Below are 25,244 nucleotides of genomic sequence, written 5' to 3' on the forward strand. Positions count from 1 at the left end.
GCAGCTGCTGCTTGTTGTAATGATGGTACTAGAGAACTAGACCCTTGGGCTTTCCCTGGACAGACAGATAAGGCTGGGCTCAGCATCAACCCTGTCAGGAAGAAAGAGGAGTTACTCCACCACATCTATCATATCTACTAGTTGAGAAGACTGTCCAGAGTATAAGGACATCCTGACTTGAAATGTAGGGAGAAGGGAGTATATGCAAGTTGTGCCCCCTTGGTATCTGTGCCCATTACATCACAATGCAGTCACTGACTTATTAGCCTTGGAGTCAACAAGGTTTATTTGAACCTCTAAATAGGTGGCTCCAAATGAGCTGTCTTACTACAGAAATAGGTAGGATTTCCTATGAACCTGGGGCCACATGTGGTTCTTCAGTTCAGTTCAGTCGCTCAGTCATGTCCGAATCTTTGTGACCCCATGAACCACAGCAAGCCAGGCCTCCCTGTCCATCACCAACTCCTGGAGTCCACCCAAACCCATGTCCGTCGAGTCGGTGATGCCATCCAACCATCTCATCCTCTGTCGTCTAATTCTCCTCCTGCCCTCAATCTTTCCCCATCAGGGTCTTTTCAAATAAGTCATCAGGTGGCCAAAGTACTGGAGTTTCAGCTTCAACATCAGTCCATCCAATGAACACCCAGGACTGATCTCCTTTAGGATGGACTGGTTGGATCTCCTTGCAGTCCAAGGGACTCTCAAGAGTCTTCTCCAACACCACAGTTCAAAAGCATCAATTCTTCAGCTCTCAGCTTTCTTTATAGTCCAACTCTCATATCCACACATGACCAATGGGAAAACAATAGCCTTCACTAGATGGACCTTTGTTGGCAAAGTAATGTCTCTGCTTTTGAATATGCTATCTAGGTTGGTCATAACTTTCCTTCCAAGGAATAAGCCTCTTTTAATTTCATGGCTTCAGTCACCACCTGCAGTGATTTTGGAGCCCAGAGAAATAAAGTCAGCCACTGTTTCCACTATTTCCCTATCTATTTCCCATGAAGTGATGGGACCGGATGCCATGATCTTAGCTTTCTGAATGTTGAGCTTTAAGCCAACTTTTTCACTCTCCTCTTTCACTTTCATCAACAAGCTCTTTAGTTCTTCTTCACTTTCTGCCATAAGGGTGGTGTCCTCTGCATATCTGAGGTTATTGATATTTCTCCCGGCAATCTTGATTCCAGCTTGTGTTTCTTCCAGCCCAGGGTTTCTCATGATGTACTCTGCATGTGGTTCTTAAGTTGTGCCAAATGCCTAGCACACAGCCAATGAAATTTTATTGAGCAAATGAATAAATCTTTTTCTACTTACAGTGGTTGTCTACATCTAAAGAAAGTTTGTTGCATAAAATTTATAACATTTTATAACATTTGTATGAAGAGGCAAGAAACAAACAACTTGAGGTTACCTCAACACCCCTCTCTTCTCACTTCAGTTCTTTAATGGAGGTTTGAACGTGGAAAAAAACTGCAAAGTTTGTGTTATGCAAAGTTCTCTGACTTTAGTATGTCTTTTGACTATTGTGTTTTACAAAATACAATAATAAATATTTCTGTGATTTCTTCTAGTACAAACATATACTGTATTAATGTTTTTTCAGGCATACTTGTTTCTTGGTATAATTCTGGATTCAGTTAAAGTTTCAGCAATGATTTTGTGTTTTCCTAACATCCACTCATCTAAAACTTTGTTGTTGTTTAGTTGCTAAGTCATGTCTGACTCTCACAACCCCTTGGACTGCAGCCCACTATGCTCCTCTGCTCATGGGATTTTCCAGGCAAGAATACTGGAGTGGGTTCCATTTTCTTCTCCAGGGGATTTTTTCATCCAAGGGATTGACACTTATCTAAAAATACCTAAAAGATATCTCAGACATCCAAATCAGAAATCCTGGACACTTTAATATCCTTGATCTTACCTATCTCTTCCACTTGGTTTGCTTTCGTGAACACATGGTTTTGTTGGAAGAAGGATTTTTTTTCTGGCATAAATTGTGTTTTCTTTACTGTGTCCAGCCAGTGCCATACGGAATGAGCTGATAGGATGGTTCAACTTAGCAGATTCTGCCCGGACCCAACACATAGTAATACTGTAACCCCAAATCTAGTGGCTTTTCCTACCATTCACCCTACTTGACCTTCTTTACAGGGTATGACACAACATCTTCTCTTCTTTTTCCACTCTTTTCCTCCCTCTTTCTCCCCACCCCTACTCTACTTCACTAACAGCCCTCAAATCTTCTTTCCAAATTCTCATGTCCTGGTCGAGCTAACTCTGCCTTTCCTCTCACCAAGTTGCTTGCCCAGGGAGTGACCTTTGGAATTCAAGTACAGAAAATCCTCACAGTAAAATACAAGCATCTTCAACGTGTTGCTAGAGTTTTGTGTATCCTGCTTAGAGCTTTCACTAGGAAAGAGTCTCAGGGGTGGCCTACCAGCTCTGAATCTGTATCTCTTCCAGAACAGGCTTCCTATTAGACCTTCTCACTGAAGTGTGTGCTTAGGAACCAAAGTGACAGAGGACCCTGAGTCATCAGTGGCTGTAAGTCAATCTCTCTTTCTTTTACTTCTTCGTATTGCACACAAGGAGGAGGCAGTCCCAGTAATGCAGAGCATTTCTTTGCATTTCCACTCTTCTTCTTACTGGAAAGAGTCGGTTCCTCCCACATCCCCACACACTCACATGCACACAGACAAGTGCATGTGCATAAACACACACACACACACACACACACACACACACACGTCTGTTCCAGTCTCAGTGCCAGCTTAGAGGGGTTGCATTTTCTGGACACTCCATGGGTTCATCCTGCTTATAGGACTCAAGGCAACCTCAGGCCCACATCTCCTAATACCTTTGAGTCAACCCAAGGCAAGTTCATGCTGAAGGAGTTTGGGGTGTGGGAGACCCCATTCCTTATCTTAAAGAAGAATGCAAGGTCTTCAAGGCAGTTAGTACCCTCCTGCACTAAGATACACATGGTCCTTACCTCAGAAATAGAATGATAGGCTAGTTTATCATCCAAATCAGGACCTCTTGACAGGCGTGCTTAGTACGTATACTAAGCACCTCTGGTCCATCCAACAAAATTGATGCAGCAGGCATCAGAAACATGGTATGGGAGTCAAGCAGAGATGGAAATCTGGGGTTTCCCACAACTCCCACAATTTCAGTAATTTTCCAGAATGCTCACAGAACTCACCAAGTGTTATATTTAAGGACTATCATTTGAATATAAAGAGTGCAAATGAACAGCAGATGAAAAGATACTCTGGGCAAGTCTGGAAGAGTCGTAAGCATAAGAGCTTCTGTCTCCATGGAGTCTGATGGCACCACTCTCCTGGCACATCAATATGTTCACCAATCAGGAGGCTCTCTAAACCTCATTCTTCAGCGTTTTTATCAAAGTTTCATTATATAAGCATGATTAATTACATGGAATTTACATTGTATAATATTAGATATTATAAGTAATCAGATTATTAAAATACACAGGAGGATATGGGTACATAGGCTATATGCAGATACTAAATCATGTCATATAAGGGACTTGAGCATCCTCAGATTTTGGTCCTGCTGAAGAGTGGGAAGGCAAGGGACTGAAACCCATTCCCCACGGACCCTGAGGGAGGACTCTATTATTGGATAAATAATATCAGTGAGGCAATGTGAATATCCAGGACCAGAAAGATAATGCAAAACAAACAAAAGAACAACAAAAAGCAACAATGAGAGAAAAACAGATTAAAAAAGCAAGCTAAAGCATGATGTTCAAGAATGTTTAGATTGGTTTTACAAATTTGAAGAAAGTAAGGGTGATATATCACATGTGACCAAGAATATTGACTGTCCACCAAAACTCATTGCCCAATTCTTCTTGGGCACATGGTTGGACTACCTTTCTCAGTCTTCCCTGAAGTTAGGTGTGGCCACAGGATTGAGTTCTAGCCAATGGCATCTGAGTGGAGTCTGTGTGCCACTCCCAGACCTGGTCCAGGAGAATCTCCATCTAATTAATATTGATGTGTGAACACTACTTGATACAGTCAGTCGGATGTTAGAAGAAAGACAGCAGTTCAGGCAAGAACAAAGCTCAAGTTCCCAGGTGGTGCTAGTGGTAAAGAACCCTCCTAACCAATGCAGCAGATGTAAGAGACCTGGATTCCATCCCTCGGTCAGGAAGATCCCCTGAGGGAGGACATGGCAACCCCCTCGAGTATTCCTGCCTGGAGAACCCCATGGACTGAAGAGCCTGGTGGGCTACAGTCCAAAGGGTCCCAAACATCTGGACACGACTGAAGCAATTTAGTGCACAGACTAAAAAGGGAGTCAGAGATTAAGAGTCTCCAATAATTATAAAGGGTGTGTTTCTGGATGCATATGAAAATAGGATATACAACTGAAAAAATAGTGATTGAACAACAAAGTCCAACACTATTGTCTCAGTAACCTCAAAGGAGTTTTGAAAAGATATGAGAGATAGGGGTGAGGAGGCAAAGAAATAACTTAAACATTATATTTAAGAAGGAACTTTAGATATATTTTGGCCATAAAAATGAATTAAGCATACCAGAATTTTGTCAAGTTTTTGAGAGAAATGAGCAGTCCAGTCTGAAAAATCTTTAAAAAATTTTAGAAATCTTAATAAAATTGTCTTTATGAACTTAAAAATCTTTAGTTTTTTTCTTAACTTGTATAAGCAAGACTTAGGTTATGAAAGTAGCAAAAGGAGACTTCCCTGGTGGTCTAGTGGTTAAGAATCTGCCTTCCAATGCGGTTAGAATGAGTTCAATCCCTGGTCGGGGAACTAAGACCCCTCATGCTCCATTTATGTTGTTCAATCGCTCAGTCATGTCTGACTCTTTGCAACCACGTGGACTGCAGCATGTCAGGCTTCCCTGTCCTTAACTGTCTCCTGGAGTTTGCTCAAACTCATGTCCATAGATTTGGTGATGCCATCCAATCATCTCATCCTCTGTCACCCCATCTCCTTCTGCCCTCAGTCTTTATCAGCATTAGGGTCTTAATGAGTTGACTCTTCAAATCAGGTGGCCAAAGTATTGGAGCTTCAGCTTCAGGATCAGTCCTTCAAATGAATATTCAGGGTTGATTTACTTTAGGATTTACTGGTTTGATCTCCTTGTAGTTGAGGGGATTCTCAAGACTTTTCCAGCACCACAGTCAGTTCAGTTCAGTCGTACAGTTGTGTCCGACTCTTTGCAACCCAATGGACTGCAGCACACCAGGCTTCCCTGTCCATTACAAACTCCTGGAGCTTACACAAACTCATGTCCATTGAGTCGGTGATGCCATCCAACCAATCTCAGCCTCTGTTGTCCCATTACTCTCCCACCTTCGATCTTTCCCAGCATCAGGGTCTTTTCAAATAGGTTAGTACTTTGCATTAGGTGGCTAAAGTATTGGAGTTTCAGCTTCAACATCAGTCCTTCAAATGAATATTCAGGACTGATTTCCTTTACCATTGACTGGTTGGATCCCCTTTCAGTCCAAGGGACTCTCAAGAGTCTTCTCCAACACCACAGTTCAACAGCATCAATAACTTAGCACTCAGCTTTCTTTATAGTCCAAATCTCACATCCATACATGACTACTGGAAAAAAATGTAGCTTTGACTTGATGGACATTTGTAGGCAAAGTAATGTCTCAGCTTTTTAATATGCTGTCTAGGTTGGTCATATTTTTTCTTTCAAAGACCAAACCTCTTTTAATTTCATGGCTGGAGTCATCATCTGCAATGATTTTAGAGACCAAGAAAATTAAGTTTCTCACTGTTTCCATTGTTGCCCCATCTATTTGCCATGAAGTGATGGGACCGGATCCCATGATCTTAGTTTTCTGAATGTTGAGTTGTAAGCCAACTTTTTGACTCTCCTCTTTCATTTTCATCAAGAGGCTCTTCAGTTCTTCTTCCCTTTCTGCCATAAGGGTGGTGTCACCTGCATATCTGAGGCTATAGATATTTCTCCCGGCAATCTTGATTCAAGCTTGACATTCATATAGCCCGGCATTTCCCATGATGTTTACTGCATATAAGTAAAATAAGCAGGGTGACAATATACAGCCTTGACATACTCCTTTCGTGATTTGGAACCAGTTTGTTGTTCCATGTCCAGTTTTAACTGTCACTTCTTGATCTACATGCATATTTCTCAGGAGCAGGTCACATGGTCTGCTATTCCCATCTCTTGAAAAATTTTCCAGTTTGCTGTAACCCACACAGTCAAAGGCTTTGGCATAGTCAATAAAATAGTAGTTGATATTTTTCTGGAACTCTCTTGCTTTTTTGAGGATCCAATGGTTGTTGACAATTTGACCTCTGGTTTCTCTGCCTTTTCTAAATCTAGCTTGAACATCTGGAAGTTTGCAGTTCATGTACTGTTGAAGCCTGGCTTGAAGAATTTTGAGTATTACTTTATTAGCATGTAAGATGAGTGCAATTGTGTAGTAGTTTGAACATTCTTTGCATGATTGGAATGAAAACTGACCTTTCCAGTCCTGTGGCCACAGCTGAGTTTTCCACACTTGCTGGCATATTGAGTGCAGCACTTTCACAGCATCATCTTTTAGGATTTGAAATAGCTCAACTGGAATTCCATCACCTCTAGCTTTGTTCGTAGTGATGCTTCCTAAGGCCCACTTGACTTTGCATTCCAGGATGTCTGGCTCTAGGTGAGTGATCACACCTTCATGGTTATCTGGATCATGAAGATCTTTTTGTATAGTTCTTCTTTGTATTCTTGCCACCTCTTCTTAATATCTCCAGCTTCTGTTAGGTTCATATCATTTCTGTGGTTTATTGTGCCCATCTTTGCATGAAGTACTCCCTTGGTATCTCTCATTTTCTTGACAAGATCTCTAGTGTTTCCCATTCTATCCTTTTCCTCTATTTCTTTGCATTGATCACTAAGGAAGGCTTCCTTATCTCTCCCTGCTATTCTTTGGAACTCTGTATTGAAATGGGTATATCTTTCCTTTCCTCCTTTGCCTTTAGCTTCTCTTCTTTTTTCAGCTAATTGTAAGGCCTCCTCAGACAAGCATTTTGCCTATTTGCATTTGTTTTTCTTGGGGATGGTCTTAATCACTGCCTTCTGAACAATGTCATGAACCTCCATCCATAATTCTTCAGGCACTCTGTCCATCAGATCTAATCCCTTGAATCTATCTGCCATGTCCACTGTAAAATTTGATTTAGGTCATACCTGAATGATCTAACAGTTTCCTCTTTTCTTGTTGGAAGAGGGTCTTTGCTATGACCAGTATGTTCTATTCTCTTGGCAAAACTCTGATAGCCTTTGACCTGCTTCCTTTTGTACACCAAAGCCAAATTTGCCTGTTACTCCAGGTATCTCTTGAATTCCTACTTTTGCATTCCAGTCCTCTATAATGAAAAGGACATCTTTATTGGGTATTAGTTCTAGTAGGTCTTGTAGGTCTTCATAGAACTGTTCAGCTTCAGCTTCTTCAGCATTACTCATCAGGACATAGACTTGGATTACTGTGATATTGAATGGTTTGCCTTGAAAATGAACATAGATCATGCTGTCGTTTTTGAGATTGCATCCCAGTACTGCATTTTGGACTCTTTTCTTGACTATCATGGCTACTCCATTTCTTCTAAGGAATTCTTGCCCACAGTAGTAGATATAATGGTCATCTGAGTTAAATTCACCCATTTCAGTCCCTTTTAGTTCACTGATTCTTAAAATGTCCATGTTCACTCTTGCCATCTTCTGTTTGACCACTTCCAATTTGCCTTGATTCATGGGCCTAACATTCCAGGTTCCTATGCAATATTGCTCTTTACAGCATCAGGCTTTACTTCCATCACCAGTCATATCCACAACTGGGTGTTGTTTTTGGTTTGGCTTTGTCTCGTCATTCTTTCTGGAGTTATTTCTTCACTGATCTCCAGTAGCATATTGGGCACCTACAGACCTGGGGAGTTCCTCTTTCAGTGTCCTCTTTTTGCCTTTTCATACTGTTCATGGGGTTTTCAAGACAAGAATACTGAAGTGGTTTGCCATTCCCTTCTCCACTGGACCATGTTTTGTCAGAACTCTCCATCATGACCTGTCCGTCTTGGATGGCCCTACATGGCATGGCTCATATTTTCATTGAGTTAGACAAGGTTATGGTCCATGTGATCAGTTTGATTAGTTTTCTGTGACTAGTTTTCATTCTGTCTGCCCTATGACAAATAAGGATAAGAGGCATATGGAAGCTTCCTGATGGGAGAGACTGACTGAGGGGGAAACTGAGTCTTGTTCTGATGGGCGGGGCCATGCTCAGTAAATCTTTGTTCCAATTTTTCTGTTGACTTTGGGGCTGTATTCCCTCCCTGTTGTTTGACTTGAGGCCAAACTATGGTGGAGGTAATGAAGATAAAGGTCCCATGAAGGCACTGCTGCACGCACTGCCTCTGACCCTGCAGCAGGCCACGACTTCTGCCAGAGATCCTGGACACTCACAGGCAAGTCTGGGTCAGTCTGTTCTGGGGTCACTGCTCTCTTCTCCTGGGTCCTGGTGTGCACAAGGTTTTGTTTGTGCCCTCCAAGATTCTGTTTCCCCCATGCTGTGTAAGTTCTGGTGGCTCTATGCTGGGGTTAATGGCAACCTCCTCCAAACAGTTCAGTGATAAAAAGCACCAGTTAGAAATGAACAGTTACCATTATCAGTGATGGCACATGTGTTAGATTGCCAGCACTGCCATAAGGAAGTGTCATAAACAGAGTGCTAAAACAACTGAAATTTATTTCCTCTCAGTTATGAAAGCTCAGAGTTTGAAATGAAGGTGTTTCCAGCTTTGTTTCCATCTGAGGACTCAGTGATGGATTTGTTCCAGGCCTCTCCTCTTGGCTTGTGGATGTCTGTCTTCCATGTACAAGTATCTGTCCCTAGGTCTGAATTTACACTTTTTATAAGGATGCCAATCATTCTGGATTAGGCCCTAAAGGGCTTCTTTATCTTGCTTACCTCGGTAAAACCCTCTCTTCAGAGAATTTCACCTTCTGAAATAGTGGAGGCTAAGACTCCAGTACATTTTTGGTGGGGCAGAGAAATACAATTCAACCCATACTGGTGGTGGTGGTGGTTTAGTAGCTAAGTCATGTCTGACTCTTGCGACCCTCATGGACTCTAGCCTGCCAGGCTCCTCTGTCCGTGGGATTCTCCAGGCAAGAATACTGGAGTGGGTTGCCATTTCCTTCTCCAGGGGATCTTCCTGACCCAGGAATCAAACCTGGGTCTCCCACACTGAGGTTGGATTCTTTACAGACTGAGTATGAGGGAAGCAGCCTAAAATGTTTCTATGCAACTGTCAGGGAACGTTTAACTTTAGGATTCCTGTATGTTGTTTTCTGTTTCTCATGAACCCTCTGTTCCGTATCAGTTCCTGGTAGACAGGAATGAGTGGAGCGGCACACTGTTCCCAGGACTGAGGTCATGGGACAGAACACATGCATGGATTTCCTTCAGTAACCTTTTACCCTAAGGTAAAATTGCTTAGTCATGACCCTCTTACTCAAGATATGGATTGTCTCTGGCCTTCTGACAATTGTTATTTCTTATTATTCCCTTGGTAACGGTTGTTATGCATCTGGTTTTTTGTTCTTTGCCTAACTTTATTTTTTACCTAAAGCTTCCTTGTATAACAATATATAAGCTCACACAAACATGAATAAAGCACCCTTGTTCCACTAGAGACTTGTGTCCCCTGTGTCCTTCTTTCCATCTCTGGCTAGTTCTTTGGAGTGTGGAGGCCTGCCAAGCTCACTTTCCTGCCCAGGATTTCAACACCTCCTCGAGAGGACGCCCTGTGCCTTCATGAGAGGTACAAGCCCTATTCTAGAGCTTTATTGGTTTTCCATGTAACGCAGGGAATATTAGTCTCTCTCTCTTTTGCTTTCTTTTCATCAACTCCAACCCACCAGGCCCCAGTCTGTAAAAAAGACCACAACATGCATAAATCCTATTTCAACAGATATAACTGAGAGTAACTGAATTAAAATTCACTTACTGAATTCTTACAAAATTTCCATGGCTTTATAACATTGAAACCATTGGTTTCAATTCTACTTCCCTTAACTCCTCTATTCTTAATAATTTGGTAATATGTTATTTTTTATTCTTCTTGGAAAATATATAGAAGATGCAAGTGAAAGAAAATGAAGTGAAAGTGTTAGTAGCTCAGTCCTGTCTGTCTCTTTGCAACGCCATGGACCACCATGGGCCATAGCTAACCAGGCTCCTCTGTGCATGGGATATCCCAAGCAAGAATACTAGAGTGGATTGCCATTTCCTACTCCAGGGTATCTTCCCAAACCAGAGATAGAATCCAGGTGTCCTGCATAGCAGGCAGATTCTTTATCATCTGAGACAACAGGGAAGCCCCCAAAGAAGATGCAAGGGTAAATATAAATCTCCAGAAATAAATGAATTCCCTCATGCAAAAAAATAAAACTGTCTCCTTCACTTTCTTTTTCCTAGAGAGTTTCCTTCTAGAAAATTTGCAATTGTAAATCCTTTCTTTGTCTCTTAGAAACAGATGCAAAACTTTTGAAAACATGAATAACCTCCTTTGTTTCCCAGGAATGTCTTGAGAGCCTTGGAACTATCTTTTTGAAATGGGAACATAAAGTACTCTGTCTGTCTCTTTGGGAGTTTAGCCTCGATGCCAGGCTCCAAGTTGTAACTTCTTGTTTGCTGCAAAGATAGAAGACAATTTACTTTTCCTTTAGATCAAGACAATTAACATGTATGTAAATGACCGTATCTGCCCAGCTACATAAACAGATGAAATGTCTTTCTGTCCTTGTAATCTCTTTAGGAGATTTCTGAGATACATATCATACATAATCTGATTTAAAGCTTATTCAAACAAAACTTTTCTACATTAATGAAGAGGATTTTATGTTGGAGGAAGTTTTTATTTTTAATTAATTACCCAACACAGGTCAAATTTCATCTTGTTCTTCTTTTCCCCTAACACAATTGACACACAATAGTGTAGACACACAGATTCACCAATACAGAAAATAACTTCCACAATTATAACCTTACTGTGTGAACTGAACTGGTATAAAATTAAATACACATAGGAAAGATCCTGATGCTGGGAAAGATTGAGGGTAGAAGGAGAAGGTGACAGAGGATGAGGTGGTTGGATGGCATCACTGATTCAATGGGCATTAGCTTGAGCACACTCCGGGAGATAGTGAAGGACAGGGAAGTGTGGTGTGCTGCAGTCCGTGGGGTTGCAAAGAGTTGGACATGACTTAGCGACGGAACACAAAATCAATAGAATATTTATTAGTAATGATGTCAACAATACTAATTTATAATTATGCTTTTGAGACTATTTATTTGAGCACTGATTATATGCCCAAACCAGGCTAAATATTGTGATTAGATTGTGTGATGTGACCTTTGCAATGACCCTATCATTTGGCTATCATCACTATTTTCCAGAGAAAACTGCCAAGGGCTATGATGGTGTAAATGTTTTATCTAGGTTCCATTCCTAGGCAGCAGTAGAGCCATGGGTGATGTGACTGCAGAACCTGTCTGGCTTCATCATGGGGTGCTCCTCCCTTACACGTCATGAAGGAGACAGTGCCACACCAGGCCAGCATCGATTCCACTGGCTGCTTAATCCTGGGTTTGTCTGTGGATGCTGAGCCATTCAGCTGTGATTCTTGGTGTTAAGGCAGTGTATGACACAGGGAACATTTCTGAACACTAATGGCTTTACGTTTCTCTTATGCACTGACCAGATGAAACTGAGCAGAACCCTACCTTTTTTTTCAGTTTCCTAGACCTTCCCAAATTTCTAAAGGGCAGATTCAGTTACTAATTAGGGGAGTCAGGTAATGCAGAAAGAAACAATAGTGATCCATTTAGAGTTACTATAAAATATTGGCTGTCTTTCCCTTGTTAAACAATATATCCTTATAGCTTATTTATACCTAACAGTTTCTACCTTTTAATCCCCTGTAGATTGCCCCTCCCTTCTTCCTTGACCCATCTGTTTGTTCTGCATATCTGTTAGTGTTCTTTTTTGTATATCCACTAGTTTGTATAAACTTTAAAAAAATATGAATCACCATACTGTACATCAACTATACTTCAATAAACAAGGAAAGAAAAGGATAGTACAGCTATGGGTCCGGGTCTGGGCTCCTCCTTGGGGGATGTGCATACAATCTGATCCACATCTCTGAATTCTATAGGAACTAAGGCCCCCACACTGGTGGAGGATGGTAACCTCATGCTGAGCAAAAGCTCCTGGACTCCAGACTGGTTGGAACAAGAAGGCTGATCACTGAGATTCCTAGAACACAGCCTCCAACCAATCAGAGGAGAGTTACACACCCTGAAGTTTCCCTCCCAATTTTGCCTATAAAAAGTCTTCCCAGAAAACCATCAGAGTTCAGGTCTTTAGGGCAGGAGCCTCCCCGTTCTCCTGCATGGCCCTGCAGTAAAACTTTTTCCACGCCAAACTCAGACCTTTCTGTTTCTTTGGCCTCACTGTGCCTTCGGCTTGCTGATTGGGTTTGACAACATTGATAGTTATATGATCTTGAAAAAAAGTGATTTAGTCTGTCTTAAACTCAGTTTCCTCATCTGGAAGCAGTCTCTAATAGCAGTATCACTGTGCTTATAAAGAAGCAGCACTAAGACTCTACTAACATAATGTACGTGACCAGCAGTGAAGATGGAAATCACCAGACAAGAGCACAGAAGAGCCCTCACTCAACGATATGCCACCCAGGGATCAAGACAGTGCCTGTCATAACAGGGAATCAAAATAAAGTGAAAGAAAAAACTAACCAAAAAACAAACAAACAAACAAACAAAAACATAAGCCATCCTTCTGTCTACCTTATATTGTTACAAATAATGAAGATGGCATATATTTGACACATTTTCACATGTATAAGACTGGATCTTTTTTTTTTTTTCTCTCATATATCTAATTCTCCCAGTATACTAACATTAAGTATACCTCGAATGCAAAGTCTGTTTATCCCCACAGGCAGTCTGGACACTGAGAATGAAAATCACCCCTTTCTGTCCCCATAACATGACTGCACAGTAACGCTACTGTCTTCTTTAGCATTATTCTCATATCCTCACAATCCTAATAAGTCTCCACCTGGAAAGAGCCTCATTCAATAAAATTTCAGTTCTTGATAGATTTTGATCTTCCTTCCCCCACTACAAGGCTCTCGGGTCTTAATTAGCTCTATCTAATCTCAGGCACATTTTAGATTTGTGCTGAGAAAATCCATCTTTGGCTATTTTAAAACCACTCTTCTCAGGTGGATTTTGAGTCTTTGACATGTCAGGGCCAATGTTTATTTGATCGCAGGTATATGTTTTTTAGGGCTTCCCAGGTGGCACTACTGGTAAAGAACTGGCCTGCCAATGCAAGAGATGTAAGAGACGTGGGTTCCATCCCTGGGTCAGGAAGATCCCCTGGAGGAAGGCGTGGAACCCACTCCAGTATTCTTGCCTGGAGAATCCCACAAACAGAGGAGTCTGGTGGGCTACATACAGTCCATAGGGTCGCAAAGAATCAGACATGACTGAAGCAACTTAGCACACAGCACATACATTTTTACCCATGGATGGCTTACTCGGGGCACAAATTCTGGACACCTTTTACATAACAGTGTAAAGAGAGGTGCTGACCACAAGTCAAGGAACAAGGAGTTTTAAGTAAAGGCAGAAAATTGATTATCCTTATGATTTCAAGGGCATTTATGACAGCAACCGTGCATCTTAGCAGTTGATGAGCAGCTGGATGGATGCTCATGGGACAGAAGAGCAAACACCTCTCAATTTTAATAAATATTTATAAACAAAACAAACAAAAAAAAAACTCTCCTGAGGTGACAGTTCCCTTACTTTGTTGTTCAGTCACCAAGTCATGTCCAATTCTTTGCAATCCCATGGACTGCAGCACACCAGGCTTCCCTGTTCCCTACTATCTCCCAGAGTTTGCCCAAGTTTATCTGGAATATCCCCTGTAGAAGGAAATGGCAACCCACTCCAGTATTTTTGCCTAGAAAATTCCATGGCCAGAGGAGCCTGATGGGCTACAGTCCATGGGGTAGCAAAGGGTCAGACACAACTGTGCAACTGAGCACGGGTTCATTGGATCGGTGATGCTTTCCAACCTCTCTTCCTCTGATGCCATCTCATTCTCTGTTGCCCTCTTCTTCTGCCTTCAATCTTTTCCAGCATCAGGGTCTTTTCCAATGAGTTGACTGTTCACATCAAGTGGGCAAAATATTGGAGCTTCAGCTTCAGTATCAGTCCTTCCAATGAGTATTCATGGTTCCCTTACTTACTTAAGCAATAAACTTGACTTTGTCTCAGACTATGTCAGATTATCTCATTTGGGGACTGACTTTCAACAAAGCTCATGGGTTTTCTAAGATTTAAAGGATTTTTTAAAACTGCAAATATACATGTCTTGACATAGGACTAATGATATTATCAATAATAGACATCATTTGTGAGTGTGTGTGTGTGTGTATATATATATATATATATATATATATATATATATATATATTCCAGGTGCATTTAGTTCTTTCATAAATCATGCTTTCAATTTGTGATCCATGATGCCAGAATGAGATATTTCCATCATGTTCACTTCTGATATTACTGGTTCAAATCCATCACTATACACTTTAAAAAAACTTATAAATTAAGATTTTAGCCCCACATAGGAATTCAAAATAGCATTTTTATTTTTAATATTTCATGGCATTTCTTTCTACATGTAAAAATTTCCCAAGTTAGTCTTTCAATCCAAACAATTAAATGCAACTTACTTGATCATGTGGTGACTTACCTTTTCCAGCTTTGAAAGAGCAAGAGAGTAACAGTCTTTGGCTCTGAATTGCATGAATCTCATGTTGGCTGGGTGGGTGAGTTCTGTGATAATACTGAGACTGGAAAACAACCTACATTTCAAAGAAATATTTGCATTACACTAACAATCCAAAATGGTGTTTTTATAACAACAAGTTTAGAAGTGAGTGATTCCTAGCCTCAGGCATTAAACTACATGCAGTTGCGAGAGCAAGTCATGCCACACAAACTGTTTTGTGGAAGAGAAATGCATTGCTATTTTCCAAAGAATATTTTAACCAACATTTTAGCACTGTAAGAAAACTAAATTCAGTAATTTGATTTTTATTATGCATTTTCTCACTCCTCATAAAGCTGATTGAGGAAGTTACCTCGTGAAAAATAATGAAACATGAATTTATAAGATGAATATGTGGATTGGCAAAAATTTCCCACAATGAACTTATTGTCCATAATGTGAGTTCTAAGATTTCCTGTGGCTCTCTGTTCTCACAGTATGTGCTTTTAATTGTCAAATCTTACTACAATGAAGCAAATATTGTCATTGAGATAACAACTCATTGTAATGAACTGAGGACATGGCTCAATTGATAGTGTTGTTCTAGAAGAATCCTGAGAATTTCCACTCATCCTAGAGTTTTACATAAGCTTTCTTCCTATTTACATCCTCCTGCACAATTCACACATACACGCACACATGTGCATGCACACGCACATGCGCACACGCACATACTTGATGTTTTCCCCCAGAAAAATGGGGCAAGATAAAACCACAACAAACACCTTACTGTTGCTCTGGTTGGTGATCTGATCTTTAGTTGATGTCTCTACATCACTGGTAGCTCTCCTGGTTCACATATTTTGAGATTCCCTGTAGCAGCCACTTTAAGTGATAATCAGCGTTGTTCTCCATACAATATGTATTTAAACTTAGTTAAGGCCACTTAACTATGGGGCTTCCCTGGCGGCTCAGACAGTAAAGCATCTCCCTACAATGTGGGAGACCTGGGTTCAGTCCCTGGTCAGGAAGATCCCCTGAAGAAGGAAATGACAACCCACTCCAGTACTTTTGCCTGGAAAATTTCATGGATGGAGGAACGTGGCATCCTACAGTCCATGGGGTTGCAAAGAGTTGGACACGACTGAGCAACTTCACTTTTTAAGGCCACTTAAAAAATCCCTGCTGGTAGCTGCACCTTTGCCTAGACCTCAGGCTCCAGAACTGACTGAAATATTCAGGACAGAAACATTCAGTTAGTAGCCAGAAACACATCGTCTCCAGCTGACCTTTTATTTTTTAAAGATTCTTTTTTATGTGGTCCATTTTTAAAGTTGTTATTGAATTTGTTGCAATATTTACATTTTGGCTTTTTGGCCATGAGGCATGTAGCATCCTACCTCCTCGACCAGGGATTAAACGTACATCCCCTGCATGGGAAGGTGAAGTCTTAACCACTGGATCACCAGGGAAGTTGATCTTACTCTTATTATCTGCTGGGTCCAGGAGGGAGGGCACTGTTACTCACATGCACCTGAGCACTTGATCTGATGTCTTAGAGAGGAACTGACTTTCAGCAGGACCTGAGAGATCACTCCTCTCCTCAGCTCTAACTCAATAAAACAGATGGATGCTTTGCCAGAAGGAAAGTCTCCCTCCTTCTGGGAGTGAGAGGGCTCCCTGCAGGTTTTCTGGGATTTTCCCAAAGGGCCCTGAAGTCAGTTTCCACTGGGCTTAATCATCCTCTCATTTAAGATCTAAACAACTCTTAAAAATGCTTAATTTCAGAGTTATCTGTGAAAACTATATGCCGTCTTGGTTACATTGCTGTAACAGTATTGATGCTTACCTAATCAAAACATTTGAAAACTACGATATCATTAGGTGTTTGATGAGATCTACACTTTGTGGGAAGCAATATAACCAGAATTGCATGGCCTCACCTCCATTTTGAGAGCAAATATTATTAAACTGGGTTGGAAAAAAGTTTGTTCAGATTTTCCCATAAATACGTTAAGTACGGGGTTTCCCAGGTGGTGCAGTGGTAAAGAATCCACTTGCCAATGCAGGGAATGCAAGAGACATGGGTTCGATCCCTAAGTCAAGCAGATCCCCTGGAGTAGGAGATGGCAACCCGCTCCAGTATTCTTGCCTGGAGAATCCCAAGGACAGAGGAACCTGGTAGGCCAGGTTCCATGGGATCACAAAGAATCGGACACTACTGAGCATGCATGCACACACAGTTTATGGAGAAACACCGTATAATCTGTATTCCACATGACTTTCTTTTAGAAGTTCAATTCTTCTCCCTCAAAAGTCACCAATGTGCGTACATTTGATAAAAAGTTCATTTTTTCAGACACTTCTGAAAAATTAGAAGGGTGAGTTAGTGAGTGAAAGTTGCTCAGTCGTGTCTGACTTTTTGTGACCACATGAACTGCAGCCCACCAGGCTCCTCTGCCCATGGAATTCTTCAGGCAAGGATACTGGAGTGGGGTGCTATTCTCTTCTCCAGGGATCTTCCTGACCCAGGAATTGAAACTGGGTCTCCTGCATTGTAGACAGATTCTTTACCATCTGAGCCACCAGAGAAACCTGAGAAATTATGAGTGGCCTAATGGCAAAAAAATATCAATTGACTTTTGGGCTGGTACTACTTCACCTGGTAAGCCTAGGAAGTGCCACTAACTGACAAATCTCATACCATCTGGAAGTTTCAAAAGTCTTCATTTAAGAAATATTTTGAAACAACCATGTCACTAAAGATATTTACCATGTCATGGTCTGTCACAGACAATATTCAATAATCTGATGCAGCAGAAACTAAAATGAATACATAAAGTAGCAAAATGGACAGTGAAGATAAAGCAGAGTCTCATTTAGAGAATAAATGGCATATTCATGATCTGAGCTTCTGAAAAGGAAAATTAACTGACCTAAGGTTTTCCTCTTTGTTCAGTTTTTTAAAAACTCTTTTGGAAGTTAAAAAAAAAAAGTCCAAAACTCTATAACACATAAAATTTAAAGGGCATTATTATTAGAGCTTTCCACGCATTAACTCATGCAAATCTCCAGAACATCAGGTAGAGACCTCCTTGTTCTGTGTTTCTGTCTGCACCTCCTGTTCCCTGGGAGGAGTTGGGGCCCTATGGCTCACCCCTGACTCTGCCTTCTCAGTATCTCTGTGTTTGTGCTGGTCTGAGCCAGGCCTTGGGGTGAGCTCAGCCCTACAGGGCAGGCCCAGTGAATGCCTAGAAGGGCCCCTGATCAGACTCCTCTCTACTGCCAGGCACCAACCCAACACAGCTTTGCCTAACTTGGGGATCACCTTTTGCCAGATGGAGGTCTACTATGGTCACTGCTACTTTCAGTAAATAGGTGGGTAGGAAAGGAGATTCAGATGAGCCAAATAAAAAGGAGTATTACTAAGAATATCTAACTACATGTCAGAGTTTCTAATTTAAACTTTTGTAATCTCTACTTCTGTATCTACCCCTCAATAGTAGTTGTTAGATCATAATTTCATTACGGTGGTTTCAAATTACTGAGAACCATATTTAGCATCTAATTTAGTAAATAAGTATCAAGTATCTGCTATTGGAAAACTGGTTTCCAAGAGATTAAAAAAAAAAGTATAATGTTAAATCCCTGCCTTTGGTTTAGACTTTAGGAAAAAACTGCAAAAAGTTCATAAATTATATGAATGTATATATTTTTCTAAGGATGCTAAAAGTGGCTGACTGAAATCTGTGATTCACAAATTAAATAGGAACATCTTGGAAGGTGCTAAGATGCATGGTCAGGGAAGGAATTTCTGAGGAAACAAAGCTGTCAACAAATAAGAAGTGTATCTCATATTTTAGAAATTTTTATTTTCTCTGAGAAATATGACTTTTTCTTTCACATATGTTATTTTTGAATTTTAGAAAAATTTTTGATTACTTGAATTTTTTTCTTTATAATCCTTTTCTAACAAAATACATCAAATATATACATACAATGTGCTTTGTATGACTCTTTACAATCCTATGGACTGTAGCCCACCAGGTTCCTCTGTCCATATATATGTGTAGACAGATATATTTGAGGCTTTAGTAAGAGACAGTGATAAAATATTTGAGTGATCCAGTCATTGTGTTTAAGTGACTTCTAGATTGAAATTAGATAGAACAACAATATGTGATGTGCCATTTCTTTTCTATATAATTGAACCTACTCCATTTATGTTATTTAAACTGAACAACTGAGTGAATTATCTAGTCTGCCACCTAGTAAAATCTTAGAACTAATAACACATAAATAATGAAATATTTTACTGCAGTGTCCTTCAAATCCATAAAATACTACCTGTATTGAATTATAATACTTCATATTTACAAATTTGATTGCTTAAGAAATTTAATTATATACCTTTAAAATACTGACACAGTACACATATTTCTGAACCTAAACATGACTTAAGTATATTTTGAATGTATAACATTTTAGAAATAAAATGACAAAATGAGAAGTGAAAGGAAAAGGAAAGATATACCCATATGGATGCAGAGATTCACAGAATAACAAGGAGAGATAATAAAGCCGTAAGAGAAAGAGGCAAAGAAATACAGGAAATCCATAAAATGGGAAACACTAGAGATCTTTTCAAGAAAATTGAAGGTACCAAGGGAATATTTCATGCAAAGATAGGCACAATAAAAGACAGAAATGACAAGGACCTAGCAGAAGCAGAAGAGATTAAGAAGAGGTGGCAAGAATATACAAAAGAACTGTACAATAAAGGTCTTAATGACCCAGATAACAATGATGATGTGATCACTCACCTAGAACCATACATCCGGGAATGTGAAGTGAAGTAGGCTATAGGAAGCACTATCATGAACAAAGCTAGTGGAGGTAATGGGATTCCAGCTGAGCTATTTAAATCCTAAAAGATGACTCTATTAAAGTGCTGCATTCAATATGCCAGCAAATTTGAAAAACTCAGCAGTGGCCACAGGAGTGGAAAAGGTCAGTTTTCATTCCAATCCTACCAAAGAAGGGCGATGCCAAAGAATGTTCAAATCACCATACAACTGCACTCATTTCACATGGTAGCAAGGTAATGCTCAAAATAATTAAAACTTGGCTTCAGCAGAAAGTGAACTGAGAAATTCCAGATGTACAAGCTGGATTTAGAAGAGAGAGAAGAACCAGATCAAATTGCAAACATTTGTTGCATCATAGAGAAAGCAAGGGAATTCCAGAAAAACATCTACTTTTGCTTTACTGACTACACTAAAGCCTTTGACTGTGTGTAGAAGCGTAGCGTTAGTTATTCAATCATGTCTGATTCTTTGCCACCCTGGGGACTGTAGCCCATTAGCCTCCTCTGTCCATGGGATTGTTCTCCAGGCAAGAATACTGGAGTAGGTTGCATTCCCTTCTTTAGGGAATTTTCCCAACCCAGGGATCAAACCTGGGTCTCCTGCATTCCAGGCAGATTTTTTACTGTCTGAGCTATAGAGAAGTCCTACATGTAAGTGGCTCAGTCATGTCAACTCTTTGGAACCCTTGGACTGTAGCCTGCTAGGCTCCTCTTCCATGGAATTCTCCAGGCAAGAATACTGAGTGGTTAGCTGTTTCCCTTCTCCAAGGGATCTTCCCAACCTATGGATCAAACCCAGGTCTCCTGAACTGCAGGTGGATTCTTTAACATCTGAGCCACTGCGTGGATCACAACGAACAGTGGAAAATTCTTCAAGAGATGGAAATACCAGACCACCTGACCTGCCTCTGAGAAACCTGTAACCAGGTCAAGAAACAACAGTTAGAACCAGACATAGAACAGCAGACTGCTTCAAACTGGGAAAGGGGTATATCAAGGTTGTATATTGTCACCTTACTTATTTAACTTCTATCCAGAGAAAGAGGAGAGTGAAAATTTTGGCTTAAAACTCAACATTCAGAAAACTAAGATCATGGCATCCAGTTCCATTACTTCATGGAAAATAGATGGGGAAACAATAGAAACAGTGACAGATTTTACTTATGGGGGGCTCCAAAATCACTGCAGATGGTGACTGCAGCCATGAAAGTAAAAGATGCTTGCTCCTTGGAAGAAAAGTTATGACCAACCTAAACAGCTTATTAAAAACCAGAGACATTACTTTGCCAACAACTGTCCGACTACTCAAAGCTATGATTTTTCCAGTAGTCATGTATGGATGTGAGAGTTGGGCTATAAAGAAAGCTGAGCAATGAAGAGTTGATGCTTTTGAACTGTGCTGTTGGGGAAGGCTCTTGAGAATCCCTTGGACTGCAAGGAGATCCAACCAGTCCATCTGAAAGGAAATCAGTCCTGAAAATTCATTGGAAGGACTGATCCTGAAGCTGAAACTCCAATAATTTGGCTACCTGATGGGAAGGACTCATTTGAAAAGACCCTGATGCTGAGAAAGATTGAAAGTGGGAGGAGAAGGTGACAACAGAGGATGAGATGGTTGGATGGCATCACCGATTCAATGGACATGAGTTTGAGTAATCTCCTGGAGTTGGTGATGGACAGAGAGGCATGGCATGCTGCAGTCCATGGAGTCGCAAACAGTCAGACACCACTAAGCGATTGAACTGAACTGAACTGATGCAGAGTGCATCATGGGAAATGGCAAGCTGGATGAATCACAAGCTGGAATCCAGATTTACAGGAGAAATATCAGCAGCCTCAGATATGTAGATGATACCACTCTAATGGCAGAAAGTGAAGAGGAACTCTTGATGAAGATCAAAGAGGAGAGTGAAAAAGCTGCCTTTAAACTCAACATTCAAAAAACTAATATCACAGCATCTAGCCCTATCACATCAAGGCAATAGATGGGGAAAAAATAGAAAAAGTGGCAGACTTTATCATCTTGGGTTCCACAATCACTGTGCATTCTGACTGCAGCCATGAAATTTAAAAACACTTGCTTCTTGGAAGAAAAGCTATGACAAACCTGGATAGCATATTAAAAAGCAGAGACATCGCTTTACAGACAAAGTTGTGTATAATCAAAGCTATATTTTTTCCAGTAGTCATGTAAAGATGTGAGAGCTGGACCATCAAGAAGGCTGAGTGCCAAAGAATTGATGCTTTTGAATTGTGGTGCTGGGGAAGACGCTTGAGAGTCCCTTGGACTGCAAAGAGATCCAACCAGTCAATTCTAAAAGAAATCCAGCCTGAATATTCCTGGAAGGACTGATACTGAAACTGAAGCTCCAATCCTTTGGCCATCTGATACGAAAAACAGCCAACTCATTGGAAAAGACCATGATGCTGGGAAAGATTAAGGGCAGGAAGAGAAGGGAGTGACAGAGGATGAGACTTCTGGATAGAGTCACTAACTCAATGGACATGAGTTTGAATAAACTCTGTGAGATAGTGAAGGACAGGGAACCCTGGTGTGCTGAGTTCATGGGTTTGCAAAGAGTTGGACATGGCTTAGCAACTGAACAACAATTCTCTTTTTCCTAGGTACTAATATTTAATAAAATATTACTAAGCTTGTGTGTCACTCTATTCAATTTGATCTGTGGTGGCTGGGATTGATGTTTTAAATCACAAGGGGGTATATATTACTATGTAAGATATATAGACACACTTAAATGCATGAGACACCAGTTTTAGACTCTAACTGAATATTGGCACTAAAACAAATATGAAAATATTTTAATTTTTCACAAACACTTTTAAAACAATTTAGATCTGAGTCTGAGGTTGTCATTAAATGACCATACAGTAAACATCAGATATCTCCTAAATAGAAAATTTTAACCCATGTAAACCAAAGAAAATATTAAAATGTTTTTGCACTATATAAAGGAATTACTCTTGCATTGATACATATTCGGTAACAGTATTCTTGAATTACATCATTTCCCAAGTGCCTATGGGTGTCATTTCTTCAGTAAGACTATAATTACTAGTACCAAGCTAGAAATAATATTCCCTTTTTATTTTTACTCTTAACATGATGTTTTTCCTCCTACAGTCCTGTCAATTCAAATGTCTGGCTTCTGATTTCCATGTTAGCCTAGGTTGGACTTTCCCAGGCTCTGCTCCAAGTGCTGTTTAGTTCCCAGAGCCTTGGTATTTGCTGCCCTCTTGTGGAATTCTCTGCTCATCTCTACACCTACTCAGCCTCTTTCTAGTAAAAGTGCGTGTGTGCTGTTACTCAGCTGCGTCTGACTCTTTGTGACCCCATGGATTGTAGCTCACCAGGCTCCTCTGTCCATGGGATTTCTCAGGCAATAATATTGGAGTGGGTTGTCCTTCCCTCCCGGAGGGGATCTTTCTGACTCAGGAATCGAACCTGCGTCTCCTGCATTGAAGGCGGATTCTTTGCCACTGTGCCTCCTGGGATGCCCTTCTAGTTAAAGACTGAGTACCAATTCCTCAGGGAGGCATTCCTTCACCCTCTGGACTAGATCACAAAGATTCTTCTATTTTTTTTCATTAGTTGCCAAACTAATGAGAGGGTAACAGGCAGGAAGGCCAGGGGTCTCCAAACGGAGGAAATAGCTTGCAAGTGTCAGACATTTTTATCTCTCTTAAAGGGCAGGAGGAAACAAACTAGCTGATATTTTCCCTTCTCTATACAAATTTAAAAGGAGGTTTCTCTTAAAATACTGTGTTGCCATAATGACACCTGGTTTCACCTGAAGTTAACTATTCTCAAACCTTGAGATAACCAATGCATTTTTCTTATGGAAATGTTTGTCTTAAGATATGCTAATGTAATATGCATTTACCTCAAACTCTGTCTTCAAGTCGGTTGCCTCATGGCTCAGAATCTACTTGACAAACCGGTATGTTATACTCAGATATTGTTCCCATAATCTATGTAAATGATTGTGTATGGTAATCTTTGTATGGTAATACAAACCTTTGTATGGTAATCTGTCCTTCTACAAGATTCAAGTTAATCATTTTATGGCCCAGGATGAACCATTTGGTGCCAAAATTATCCCAAAATGCATCTTATGGGTGAGGGGCCTGGTGCCATTCTGAGTTTTAAGACATTCCTTTATTTTATTAACAGACTGCTAGTGACTATATAACATCCAGCTGAAGACTAGCAGAGGGGTACTCTTTCTGCCCCCTTCTGATGCTTATGTCAGAAGTTTTCTCTATCTCCTTTATACTTTAATAAAACTTTATTACACAAAAGCTCTGAGCGATCAAGGTTTGTCTCTGGCCCCGGATTGAATTCTTCTCCTCCAGAGACCAGGAATCCCAGTGTCTTTTCGTTCAGCAACAACGTTTCACTAACAATCCTTCTAGCTATATCTTTAAACGACTTGCTTAATATTTTTTTTTGTAAAGTGGAGCAAAACTTGCCACTTCAAAATGTCTTTGGTGTTGGAAATGGTTGTTTTTATTCAAGGCACATTTTGATGTGCCTATTTAAGTTGAATTTAGGTACTAACATTTGTTCATAAAAGTGTGAAAACGTTCAGCATTTCCCAAATGTACAGAGTGTTTTGTTAGGTAAAAACTCAGCAAGAGAAATTTAAATTTGAAAGTGAGGACCAGCTTTTCTTTCAATTTGAAAAAATTTTAAGGAATCTTTGTGCCTGGGAGATACACCTGAGTGCTTCTCTGAGATGTTTAAGGATGGGTGCTTAGGCAGGTGGAAGAGAAATTTTAACAGGATCTAAGTTGACAAAGGGGGCTTCTCTGGGGTGGCTCAGGTCAATGCAAGAGACACAGGAGACATGGGTTTAATTCCCGGGTTGGGAAGATCCCCTTTAGAAGGAAATGGCAACCCACTCCAGAACTGTTGCCTGGGAAATCTCATGGACAGAGGAGCCTGGCAGGCTTAAGTCCAAGAGTTGCAAAAGAGTTGGAAAATGACCGAGCAACTACATAACAACAACACCATGATAAAGACCTTATCGGGTACTGTCTTCTGTGCTCTGAAATGGCCTTTAGGGGAGCAGGCAGGCCAGCTGCTAGGGATTCCAATAGTCTCTTCTGAGCAAAGCAGGGGAGGGGATCTGGCAACCTCTGGGCTAGAGTTCATCCACAGGAAGTTTGCTGCTCTATGGAGCAACTAGGAGCCCACAGAGGAAACTCCCCAGGAGAGAGGCATGCATTGGGGTAAAGACCCGCTCAGGTCCTTCTGCAGAGACACTGCATGCTGGCACAAAGCATGGCTGAGTCTGGAGGTTCCTCTTGGTCCAGCCATCCCAGTACATGCTTCAGGGGTTCTCCCTAAGTGTTTGAGTGTTAACACTCTGGGTACTTCACTCTAAACTTTGTATGCTAAAGACGAATCACTTCCTGGGTGGGTATTTTGGGGCCCAGACAGCAAAC

The 25,244-nt window shown here is 40.7% G+C and overlaps 1 protein-coding gene across 6 annotated transcripts in view; it reads right to left on the bottom strand.

Moving 5' to 3' along the window:
* The window catches only part of KCNT2 (potassium sodium-activated channel subfamily T member 2), a 428,512-nt gene that overhangs the window by 56,010 nt on the left and 347,258 nt on the right, over positions 1 to 25,244 (bottom strand). For all 6 annotated transcript variants that reach the window (XM_044943221.2, XM_025286125.3, XM_025286126.3 and 3 more), the window contains exon 21: positions 14,891 to 15,002. In XM_044943221.2, coding sequence (XP_044799156.1) covers positions 14,891 to 15,002 — 112 coding nt within the window. The remainder of the gene's footprint in view (positions 1 to 14,890; positions 15,003 to 25,244) is intronic.

This window comes from Bubalus bubalis, chromosome 5 (genome assembly GCF_019923935.1).
Source record: "Bubalus bubalis isolate 160015118507 breed Murrah chromosome 5, NDDB_SH_1, whole genome shotgun sequence".
NCBI classification, from domain to species: domain Eukaryota; kingdom Metazoa; phylum Chordata; class Mammalia; order Artiodactyla; family Bovidae; genus Bubalus; species Bubalus bubalis.